A 13,542-nucleotide genomic window follows, 5' to 3' on the forward strand; every position below is an offset into this window, starting at 1 on the left:
CCAGTGGAATGGAAAAGAGCTGAGGTGGTTCCCATATATAAGAGCGGAAGGAAGGAAGAACCTTTAAATTACAGACCGGTATCACTAACTAGTGTAATATGCAAGATGTGTGAAAAAGTAATAAAGAAGCAATGGATTGAGTTTCTTGAAGACAACAAAATATTATCAAATAGCCAATTTGGTTTTAGAAAAGGTCGGTCATGTGTAACAAATTTATTGAGTTTCTACTCTAGAATAGTTGATAAAGTACAAGAGAGAGAGGATGGATTGACTGTATTTATTTAGATTTAAAAAAGGCTTTTGATAAAGTGCCACATGAAAGATTACTATGGAAGTTAGAGGAGAAGGGTGGCTTAAAAGGAAGCACATTGAGATGGATGAAAAATTACTTGAGGGGGAGAGAAATAAGGACGATAGTTAAAGATATGAAGTCCAAGTGGAGAACAGTAGACAGCGGAGTGCCACAGGGGTCAGTATTGGCACCAATACTTTTTCTCGTATATATAAATGACATGCCAGAGGAGTGAACAGCTACATAAATCTGTTTGCAGACGATGCGAAACTGTGCAGAGTCATTAAACAAAAAGAGGATTGTGAAATACTACAGGAAAACTTAAACAAGATCTGGAAATGGAGTAAAAAATGGGAGATGGAATTCAATGTGGACAAAAGCCATGCCATGGAAATGGGAAAAAGTGAAAGACGGCCAGTGGGAATCTATAAGATGGGAGATGGAGTAGAACTAGAAAAAGTTAAAAAGGAAAAGGACTTGGGAGTGACAATGGAAGAAAACAATCAACTGGTAAGCCATATTGATAGAATTTTCAGAGAGACATATAATTTGCTAAGAAATATTGGATTAGCATTTTACAATATGGACAAAGAAATGATGAAGAAATTGATAAGTACTAAAATAAGACCTAGATTGGAATATACAGGAGTAGTGTGGACCCCCCATAAAAAGAAACACATAAGGGAAATTGGAGAGACTACAAAAAATGGCTACAAGAATGGTTCCAGAATTTAAAGGGATGACATATGAGGAGAGACTAAAAGCTATGGATCTACCAACCCTGGAACAGAGAAGAGGGGGATCTGATACAAGTTTATAAGTTGATTAACTGAATGGAACAAATGGATAATGAGAAACTAATCCTGAGAGAAGAATATGACATTAAAAGCACAAGATCGCATAGTAAGAAACTGAGGAAGGGAAGATGTCTGAGAGATGTTAAAAAATTTAGTTTCCTGCAAGGATGTGTTGAGACTTAGAACAGTTTGAGTGAGGAAGTGGTGTCAGCAAAGAGTGTACATAGTTTTAAAGAAAAATTGGATAAGTGTAGATATGGAGACGAGGCCACATAAGCATAAAGCCCAGGCCCTGTAAAACTACAACTAGGCAAATACAACTAAGTAAATACACAGATACACATAAATACACACACAATGCTGTCTGCTGTCTCGTGACATAAAAGTTGCCTGTATGAATGTAGGAAAAAAACCCCCGTCTTCTGACTTAAAAGTACTGCCTCTATTTATTATCACTTCTATTTCCTGTTTGATTATCATTTTCTTCTATTCTCATATTTGTTACCGCATTCTCATTCCCATTTCCTTCTATACTCTTATTCATTGTGATATTTTCTTTCCTTTTTCCTCCTATTCTTCTATTCCTTATCTGACCAATAGCATGGCTTCATGTACATGATGTCAAACAGCTGGGTAAAAGAGCAGTGAAGGGGGAGCTGGGAAACAAGGAGAGTGAGAGGGAGCCAGATATTAGGATATTGCCTCTCTCTCTCTCTCTCTCTCTCTCTCTCTCTCTCTCTCTCTCTCTCTCTCTCTCTCTCTCTCTCTCTCTCTCTCTCTCTCTCTCTCTCTCTCTCTCTCTCTCTCTCTCTCTCTCTCTCTCTCTCTCTCTATATATATATATATATATATATATATATATATATATATATATATATATATATATATATATATATATATATATATATATATATATATATATATATATATATATATATATATATATATATATATATATATATATATATATATATATATATATTTTGGAACCTCTAACAGTGTACAGTTTATAGTTCGGTAATCATGTTCACTTTATGTGATTTTCACACTATGTGATCCCTTCAGGAATGTATACCTTGTATAAATTGAGAAATCCCTGTACTAATGATAATAGGAATAATGATGATAATGATAATGATAAAAGAAGGTTATGATAATATTTGAATGCAAAGGGAATGAGTGGGGAGTGTGCACAAGTCAGTATCCACCTAGGTAAAAAAAGAAAAAATCGAGGACAGTACTGTATATTATGTTCATATTATTGCTTATGGCCGAAGCCAGTACAGTAATAGCATTAGAGTTCATGTACAATTCACTAGTAGCATGGCGTTGTATAGCAGATCACATGATGTCTTTCATTTTTTTTTGTAATTGGAAAAGAAAACATAGAGTCCTACATTAAATCTGAGATACCTTTAGGGAAGAGTGGTTTACACTTGCCAATCAGTGCCAGAGTCTTTCCTGTCCCAGATAGCAAGGTTTTGCCATCCTTGTTAATTAGGCAATTAATGATGGACTAACCCCTTAGGTATTAGCAGTGTATCAAATGACTACGTGGAGGGGGTCTGCTCACAGCTGCGAGAGAGTGAAGCCTCCAGATGGCAGCTTCATGACCAGTGTGCACGTCTTGAGCGGCTTGTCGGTGTCCTGCGGAAAAAGGTAAATGGACTGAATGTGGTGGAGTCAAGCTTGGTGCAAGAGGGAACCAAGCTGACACTGGTGGATCTCTCCCTCCATGCACCACCTGCTGAAGGGATCTCCAGTTCAAGTCACCTTAACACCCAACCCTCCACATCCTCTGAGGGGGAAGCCAAAGACAGCCTCTCTTCACTGGAGTCTGTAGAAACTGCTTCTGCTTCATCGTGGAAGAGAGGGGAAGTTCCTAGCACTACTTCAGGTCATTCCTCAACAAAAATGCATTCCAATTATGTGCTGCTTCATTCCTCTGGCTCCAACCCTTCTCATGGCAGTCATGCAAACTTCATATACTCACCAATGGCACAGGCCAACCCTAACCAGTCCCCAGCTGCCAATTCAACATGCTCTAGTACACCTCCCTCATTGGGTCCTACTACTACTCCCTCTTCTGTCTCTCCTAACCATAATCATCAACTGAATCATCACCATTATCACCAGCAGCAGCATCAACAACAACAACAACAACAACAACAACAACAACAACAACAACAACAACAACAACAGGAACAGCACCAGCACCAGCACCATCATTACCAACAAGTAGCAAGCCTTAAGAATGACCCAAAACACCTCTCAGGTGTGACTATTGTGGGACCCATAACAGAACTTTGATTAATGGTGCTATAATATGATGTAAAGAGATTTTTTTCTTTATGATTTTAGGATATCACATAATTATTACTATCATTATTTTTCATTTTGATTTTTTCATTGGTTTTATTTTTGTTTTTCATATAATTTTACTACTACTACTACTACAACTACTACTACTACTACTACTACTACTACTACTACTACTACTACTACTACTACTACTACTACTACTACTACTACTACTAAAAAACATCACAGTTAAGGATAAACTGATAGGGGTAACTATCATCAATAATTAATTGATAACTGGAGATAAATTTATTGCCTGATAACTGATGAATTGATAAATACAAAATTTTGATACTATTGATATTTCAAATAGAAAAACTGATAAATCCAAATCTTTATTTTTATCACTATACTAGAAAATTTAGAAAAAGACTAAGTTTTTCTCCTGTCTCTTTACTAATGAAAAGTACTGTTATAAGTAAAATAACTACATTTGATTTTGAAAGTTTGAAAATTTAACATGCTCTTGTTCTAGGAAAAAAGAATATTGATTATCACTTGTTTTGGATCAAAAATATTTGACAATGTTGGGAAGACAATTTCTGGATAACACTGGAAAAAACATTGTTAGATAACCAATAATCTGATCTCGTTATTGGGATAATTTATTGTAATGAGGTCCACCTATGACTATTACTGCTGCTGCTGGTGCTGCTGCTGCTATTGTTACTGCTACTGCTACTGCTACTGCTACTAAGGGTGATAATGATTTTTTTTTTTTCTTTTTTTTATGTTATGGCCTATTGCAGCTGTAGGCATACTTAAAGAATATATGTGGGAAATGCTGTTCAGGTTATGCCCACTAGTGGTGCAGACAATTTTTTTTATCATGGTAAACTGATAAGGCTGACTATCAGTGATAATTGATATTTGATAACTGGTCATAAATTTATTGGTCGATAACTGGTAACTGATAAATAGAAAATTTCAATACTATCAGTAATGGCATTGATATTTCAAATAAAAAAAAAAAGATAAATCCAAATCTTTATTTCTATCTTTATATTAGAAAATTTAGAAAAAGAAATTCAATGTTTCTCTAGTGTCTTTATTGATGAAAAGTATTGTTATAAATTAAATAATTACAATTGATTTTAAAAGCTAAAAAATTCAGCATATTCTTGTTTTGGAAAACAAAAATTATTGATTATGTGTTGTTTTGGATCAAAAGTATTGGCAATAAGACTGATAATTTGATAATGCTGGAAAAACAATAATTGGATAACATACAATCTTATATCATTATGGTGATAATTTATTGTGATAATGCCCACCTATTACTACTACTACTACTACTACTACTACTACTACTACTACTACTACTACTACTACTACTACTACTACTACTACTACTGTTAATGCTGCTACTGCTACTGCTACTGCAGTTGCAGCTACTATGCTACTACTACTACTACTACTACTACTACTACAACTACAACTACAACTACAACTACAACTACAACTACTACTACTACTACTACTACTACTTTTTCTAGTTACAATTATAACTATTAGCATTATTGCCATTGTTATACTACTACTACTACTACTACTACTACTACTACTACTACTACTACTACTACTACTACTACTACTACAGTAAAAGTCTATTAATCCAATGAGCAGGGGGACCAGGAGTGTGTCGAATTATCTGTTTTGTCAGATTATCAAGATGTATTCCTGAAAACACCACCACATCAGTACCTCCATATAACTTAGGACAATTTTATGTTTCATATATCCAATGATTTTTCTTATGTTGCTTAAGTTTCTCTGGTGAGACATGAGTGACTTGAGTGATGTTCTGGAGTACTGGAGGGTCTGTGTGCAAGGTGGGTGTGTGTGTGTTATGTCCTGTGTTAAGTCCCATAACACATAAACAGAGAGTGAAAATGATGAGGCATAGTACAAATTTTTCCACTAGTACCTTTCCACTATTGTGTGCGTGCCAGAGAGAACTTGGCAGTGTGTTTTCCACCATAAGTGAGGTACATTGTGGTCCACTAACGGTTTTGATAGTACATACACGTGAATGTCAGCGTTAGTCACTACGCCACCTATTTTCATACAAAACTAACATAACTTGTCAATGAATCCATCGTTATTATGCCTGGCTGTCAAATGGTTGAGGATAAACATGTCCAGTCTCAACAAAATAGAAATAGTGTGGGTTAAATGCATAAGCCCTCTATATAAAGCCTTCAGGGTAGCGTGCCAAGCAGGGTAGGACATTACTAGGCTATAGTAAAACTAAATTGTACTAGCCCACAGGGTGAGGCTGATAATCCATGCCATGTTGCCATATCTTTCATTAACTCAAGGAAAACAGAATAACATTTTTTTATTCAATTTAATTCATGATTTTGTAAAAAAAAAAAAAAAAAAAATTGTGGTGTAGAAATGAGATGTGAAGATCTCTGCAGGTGATTATGTCATAAGTAAATAAATACAGTAAAGGCGCTGGTTGTAAAAGTGAAAATGAGACTGGTAATTTACATAATATTTACTGTTATGTCCTCTCAAGATACCCAGTCTAACATAGTGAGTGGTGAGAAGAAACATAAGATGAGGCAGTATTTTATTTGTTATTTCCCCAAGCTCCCCTTATTTATTGAACATCATTGGATGCAGAGACATTTTTGGCTGTACAACACACAGTATGATGGGGAAACGTCAGTGTGTACATCTGTTGTGGTGACCAGAAAGTGAATCGATTTGCATGTGCGGGCCTGCCTGGTGACATGACTTCCCCCTTCCCCAGGGAAAAAATACAAAGCTGGTTTGCAATTTTTTCTTTTTTTTTTCTTTTCCTACTTTTGCTTTTACTCCTAGACAGACAAGAGGAATTACTAGCTACTTAATGAGAACGATTTTGATAGCTTGTGAATAAAAATAAAGAACTTAAGACACCTAGCGCAATAACCTGACATAACCTATTGTGAAAACCCATCTGTAGGCGCACTGTGCCATCCTAGCCTTCCTTCGCTTACAGTACTCTATACTGAGAAACTGCAACGATAGAGGGCCGCACAATATCCATCATCATAGCAGATACAATTTTACACTACTGGTAAAACTTTCATGGTTGTATTCCAGTCTAGAGGTTTCGTAGGTGATATTGTCTGCTTAAGGTATTGCAGACTACCTCCCCTACTCTACATTATTTCCTTCACTAACTGATTGTTATGACTCTTCAATTTATGCCTGCCTCTCAACCCAAATGATCTTTGGGTATTTGTGGGAAATTTGGGTTTCTGGGTGAAGGAGCATTGAATCAAGTAACATGCATTGCATAATTTTTGTATAAAATTAGGTCAAGTGTAAGTTAGGTTACAGGTCACTATATGCTAATGAAACTGAAAATTGATCATAGCTTCTTACATAGACAACATTACACATGCACTCACACATCTTAATGCAGGCACTGCATTAAGATGTGCATTTCGTAATAGAGCTAAAGCCCTTGCACTACAAATAAATTTAACATAGCTCCTAACAAATCATCATGCACTCTTCCTGTGATGATCACCAACACCGATGTATATCCCACCACTCACAATAAACAACAATGCAATTCCTCACATACACACACCTAAAGTCCTCTGGGCGTAACATACTATACTTCATCTTATTCAAACAACACATTTGTTTATAGAAATTCATTACTGTACTGTCTGTTGTTATGGACTTAGGAAGTTAGGGGAATGTCCATAACAGCTTCCACTTCCACCCCTCACTTAGTGCTGGGGTTTATCTGGTGCCTGGTATGAATTTGCACAGATACCTAATTTTGGCCATAAATGAATTTTTTTCACCCCACCTTCAAAAAATTGAAATATTGGAAAAGTTGGATTATTGGTGTTTGGATTAATGGATTTTTACTGGTACTAGTACTGCTACTGCTACTGGTAATTCTACTGCTAATGCTGCTGCTGCTGCTGCTGCTGCTGCTGCTGCTGCTGCTGCTGCTGCTGCTGCTGCTGCTACTGCTGCTGCTGCTGCTGCTGCTGCTACTACTACTACTACTACTACTACTACTACTACTACTACTACTACTACTACTACTACTTTAATTACAGTTGTAACTATTTTCACTATTGCCACTGATAAACTACTACTACTACTACTACTACTACTACTACTACTACTACTACTACTACTACTACTACTACTACTACTACTACTACTACTACTACTACTACTGCTTTTGTTTTAATTTGTATTGACATTTAGTTATTGATATAATGACAGTATGGTTTTCCACTTGAAGTTATGATATCATCCTCCCTTGATAGTTTATTTATGCTGCTGTCAGTCTAATGTGTCTCCGTCCTCTTATGGTGCAGTAGAACCTTGATCATGTAGCAGCAGCTGGGGAAGAATGCATGGCCATGAGAGACTTAAAAGAAGAGCATTCTCTACTACTGAAAAAAGGCAAAAAAAAAAAAATTTTTTTTATCAAAAGTAGATATAGGTTAATGAAAAGTATTTACTTAAAGTTCAATCCATGTTATTGTTATTAGATTCTAATTACAGTAAGCCCCCGAATTTAGCGAAATCCAACTTAGCGACTGTCTGGAAAAAGGCCAAGCCCTCAAGTTTAGCGATTTTCTCTCATATTTAGCGAATGTACCGCACTACACTGTCCCGCCTCCCGCTCGCTCTGAGCCAATCGCGTGTCTGTTTGGCCGTGATGTCAGCCCCATAGTGCTTCCGGCATTCCCGCTCGACACTTGAGCTATTGTGTGTGTTAATCCAGCGTGTGAACTCATTTTTTGTGCTCCCATCCTCGCTGTTTAGCGAGTTCTGCTATCACCATGGCCTCCACTAATGGTTCAGGGAGTGCTGATTCTCGTGAAGGTGGCGATGTTGCAGCTGTAAATGGGGACTCGAAATGGGAACTTTGGGCAGACGAAAGACTGATTGGTATTTTTCTCTATTTAAAGTAGTATTCAAATTTGGCGAAATTCCAATTTAGCAATGGTTTCGGCAGACTAATAGGATTGCTAAATGTGGGGGCTTACTGTACTTCTTTATTGAAATTCATTCTTCACTTTTAAGCTTTCACTGGTAGTTTTTGGTTATACTTATTCCACAGTTGTAAATTGTAAGGATGTCATAAGCTTAGAGATGAACATACTATGTATGCTTTACCCCAGAAAATAGTAGGTACTTGTCGTATGTCCCTGAGTGTGGCAGACATCTAAGGTTTCACCACATATTTACGGGTAGCTGTTGTTCTACTCTACTTACATTTGTGATAAACTTGCCTTGTAATTCTTCTGTGTCTGCTAGTGTGGTGCTTTGTGTCCTTCATGTCAAGAAATAAATTTCTTTCCCCACCTAACCAAATGTCAGCAATTTTGTGGTGTGGCTGAGTGTACATACCAAACTCACCTGGATGTCAAAATAGCACTGGGTAAGATTTATATTTGATACTTGAATTTTCTCTTCCTTTTCAAATAGTTGATTTTCATTACTGGTGAACTAGCTTTGTAGATTGTATCTTTCCATAGTGATTGTATGTTTATTCTGACCAAAGAGATCTAGATAGTCTACTTGTTTGAAGTTAGAATAAGTGGCTACATTAGAATCTACCAACCTAAAGCCAAAAAAAAAATTTATCTGCCTCATTTTTCAAAGGAAGGTATTATCAAGTCCTCCACTCCTTAGTTTTATATATTATTTTTTTTATTAAAGTATGGCTATTTTTTAGTCTTACCATACACTAAGTTGTGGAGTAAAGTGTCAATTTTATAAATCAGTTGTTCTTTAGCCATGTAGAATTACTCAGTAGCAGGAATGGGAACTTCAATTTTTTCTAGGCTTCCTTTTTTTTTATGTTTTCTAAGTGTTTTCTGTACTTTACCTATTTCTTGATTATTTTTCTGTGTCTACCTTCCTGATCTTTGTTTACTTTTTCTACATTAATCATTTACATATTTATTTTTTTTTTACTTGTTGCCATCATCAAAAGTTATGATTTTTTAGCATATTTGGGGAAATGTTTGTGTGGTAATTATGCATCATGCTTATTGTTATGAAAGGCTTATTAGGATGTACAATACAGCATGTTATAAAACATTATTCTTGGAATTGCTAAATTATCATCATGAAGATGAGTCTCAATAGATGTTATGATCAGTATGGAATTTGTATATGATATCTGGGACTATCATGCCTCTTGAGCTGAGTCCACATGAAGAGCAGTTGGCTTAAGACTGAGACTTTTTTTTTTTGCATGTAAGGCATTACTATTTATATCTCAGAGAATAACTTGTGAAATCTGTTGTGTTGTTAACAGGACACCTCATAGAAATAAGAAAAGGAAACTCCCTTTAGGTATTAGGCTTGTGTTAATAGAAATGATAGATAGATAAGTCTACTAACTTTTTTTTTTAATAAAGTTAGACTTATAAAGGAAAAGAAAAGTTCATATAAGCTAATGTTGTAAAACAATACAAAATATTTAGTGCCATTAATGCATGTTGCCCTCAGATGAATGTGTGGTGTTTGCCAAATATTATGCCACTGTTGAGATTTATTGTGTCCTATTTTAATGTTTTAATTATGAACAAGCTTTCTTTAGAGTGTGACAAATAATACATTGTAGATTTTGATATACTAAAAGGATGGGAGAATGGGAACCTTTTGTTTGTGTGTGTCTTTAATTGAAAAAAATGTTCATGTAGAATTAGAATTATTGTATTTCCATATTTGTTGAGCACTTGTCCTGTGCTTTATGCAGCTTTATAGCCATCTAGTTATTAAGTTATGATCTATCCACATGTCAGGCCAATATCCCGCACAAAGGAATAAGCCCCTAAAATTTCTAGCAGTACACACTCACATTCACATCTGCTAACATTGCCTCACATGTTGTTCTCTAAGGCAGTGGATTCAGTTGTGCAGGATATATAGGTCTTCTTTATAAAGACCAGATAATGGGAATGGTTTACTCCTTGCTCTACTGTATAGACCTGTTTACTTCCTCATTTTACTTTTTAACAATAGTGTATTGGACCAGATGTTGATGAACCTGCTGTATAAACCTGAGACTTCTGTCTTATTTCTGTATTCAAAACCACTTATGATTCATCTTCTCTGTCATGCACAACTACTCTTTGTTGTTCCACAATCATCCCTTTAATTTTTCTTCTTTTCTGATTTTAATGTATTCCATATCATGGATACCAGATACAACATACAACATTAATTTTCAACTCTAATGTTCAGATCACCAGCAATATCTGATCTACAATTACTTTAAAGACCAACTACTCAACTATTCCCACTGTTTGGCAATGACCAACTTTTGTGGCAAGGCTGAAAAAAAAGAAAAAGTGAAAAGTGGGCCACTACACTTGGTGCCATATACCCTTGGCTTTTATTGGTTTTGAAGAAAATAATATTGATACTATATGAAAAATTTTTGTATGCTCTACTAAATATGTCATTGTTATTTATTTATTTGGTATATTTTATTATTTAAATTTTTTTTTTTTTTTTTTTTTTTATAAAGTACTAGGTTGCAGATGAGCTACTTTTACACCTTTAATCACAATGTGCCTGTTAAAAGCTTCTGCTGACCTGCTCACTAAAGTCTTCTTTGTGTAGAAAATCACTGCACATTTGTTATATTTGTGGTAGTACAATTCTCTATTGTAATATTTCTAAATATGTCTCATCCCAATACAGCATGAAAAATTAACGTGCTGTTTATACAGAATCATTATTATCTTGTATGAACAGCACTACATATCATATCAGAATTACATGATTCCCCTTTAGAGAACAATTTATATAATGGTATTTGATGGACATGAATCTCTGCAATAATATTATATGTAAGCAAAACCTAGTTGCTTGTACAGGGTTCTAGCAGAGCTCATAGTGTCCTGTCTCCGTGTCTCCATTTATCTAGTTTTTCCTTAAAGTTATGCACATTATGTGCTGTAACAATATCATTATTCAATACATTCCACTTTTCCACCATTCTGTGTGGAAAACTGTATTTTCCAGTATCCTTCACACACTGCCTTATCCTGATCTTTATATGTCTATCTTCTTTTGTCATCAGCACCAGGTCTTCCCTGTCTATCTTTTCAATGCCATTGTCTATCTTGTACATTGTTATTAGGCCTCCTCATTCTCTTCTATCTTGTAAGGTTGGCAATTCCATTTCCTTCAGCCGTTCTTCATATGTTAGGTCCTTTAGTTCCGGTACCATCTTTGTAGCAATCTTCTGTATCCGTTCTAATCTTCTTATATCTTTTTTAGAGCTCAGAGACCACACCACAGCTGCATATTCCAGCTTTGGAGTATCATGCTTGTGATAATTTTTTCATCATATCTTTGTCCATGAATTGAAATGCCACACTTATATTAGTTAACATTTTATATGATAATCCAAATATCTTGCTTATATGTTTTTCGAAGTTCAGATTTTCCTGTATGATCATTCCCAGATCTTTTTCCTCTTTAGTCTTCATTATTTGTTCCTCTCCCATCAGATAGATCCATACCGGTCTTCTCTTGCTCTTTCCTAGTTCCATTACGTGACATTTCTTGGCATAGAATAGTCATCATGGGTTTTGATTACTCTTAGCAGCTTTGCATCGTCATGAAATATATTAATATTGTGAATGTCGTTTACATAAATCTGGAACATAATAGGGACTAACACTGACCCTTGTGGCACTCCGCTTGTTACTTTACCCCAAGATGAGTATGTATATCTGATCACAGTTCTCATCTCCCTGGCCATGAAATAACCCCTTGTCCATTCTAACAAAGTTCCTCACAGTCCTCCTATGTTCTCTTGTTTCTAAAGTAGTCCTCCTTGAGGGACTTTATCAAAAGCCTTTTTTATGTCCAAGTATACTGTGTCCACCCGTCCATCTCTGTTTTCCAGTCCTTCTATTACTCTCGAGTAGAAGCTTAATAAATTCAACACACATGACCATCCTGTCCTGAATCCAAACTGTCTGTTCGATATAACTTGTTTTTTTTCCAGATGTTTAGCCCATTTTTCTTTGATAACTATTTCACACAATTTCCCCATAATGCTTGTAAATGACACTGGTCTGTAATTTAATGGCTCTGTTGCCTTTCCTCCTTTAAATATTGGTATTAAGTTGGCTCTCGTCCATTCTAGTGGAACTTTCCCTTCATTTTGTGAACTTGCAATTATTTTCTAAATTGGATCCAACAGTTGCTCTTTATATTCCTTTAGCACCCAGACTGATACATCATCCAGCTCCATTGCTTTTCTGACATCCAAATGATCTAATAATCTTCTAATATCCTCTTTGTGCACTGTGATTTCCTGTAATCCTTGGCAATTCAATATCCTATTTGTTTCTGTAAAATCATCTACAGTGAACACAGTTTTGAAGCTCTAATTCATTATTTCAAACATTTCCTTCTCTGTTTGGTATGTCTTTTCTCCTTTAATTATTTTTTCTATTGTTTTCTAATTCTTTATCTTACCATTTGTAAATCTGTAGAAAAGCTTAGGTTCATCTTCACTTTTATGCACTACATCTTTCTCAAAGTTTCTTTCTTCCTCTCTCCTTACTTTAATATATTCATATCTTGCATCCTTATACTGGTGTCTGTTATTGTCATTTCTCTGTTTTATGAGTTTCTTCCAAACTTTATCTTTTACCTTTTTAGCTTTTGTGCATCTAGCATTGTACCAAGCACGTATATTTTTTCTCAACTCTATAAAAAGATACTTATTTCTTTACTCCTTCATTATGTTTCTGTATGAATATTTCATATTTCCCTTGTATTGTCCTTCTGTACATAATGTTTCTCCATTTAATATCAGCAAAAAAATTTCCTTAATTTTTCAAAATTTCCTCTTGCATAATTTAATCTCTATTTTTTGTAGTCATCTCTGTATCTTATCCTATTCTCCTCCCATATTTTCAGCTCTAATGTCACATGATCACTTCTTCCCATTGGACTAAAGTATTGTATGCTGGGTGGGGCTCTAGCTTCTTTGTGAATACTAGGTCAAGCAACGATGGTTCTCTCCCCACCCCCCCACTCTGTACCTTGTTCTTTCAACTAATCTCAATCTCA

At 35.4% G+C, this 13,542-nt stretch overlaps 1 protein-coding gene across 1 annotated transcript in view; it reads left to right on the plus strand.

The window, feature by feature from the left end:
- The window catches only part of LOC123519806 (AF4/FMR2 family member lilli-like), a 215,282-nt gene extending 209,041 nt beyond the window's left edge, over positions 1-6,241 (plus strand). The window contains exon 9 of the mRNA XM_045281324.1: positions 2,618-6,241. Within this exon, the coding sequence (XP_045137259.1) occupies positions 2,618-3,399 (782 nt within the window). The 3' untranslated portion in view covers positions 3,400-6,241. The remainder of the gene's footprint in view (positions 1-2,617) is intronic.
- Positions 6,242-13,542: the final 7,301 nt, after the last annotated feature.

The sequence above is a fragment of the Portunus trituberculatus genome, chromosome 46 (genome assembly GCF_017591435.1).
Source record: "Portunus trituberculatus isolate SZX2019 chromosome 46, ASM1759143v1, whole genome shotgun sequence".
Taxonomy (NCBI): domain Eukaryota; kingdom Metazoa; phylum Arthropoda; class Malacostraca; order Decapoda; family Portunidae; genus Portunus; species Portunus trituberculatus.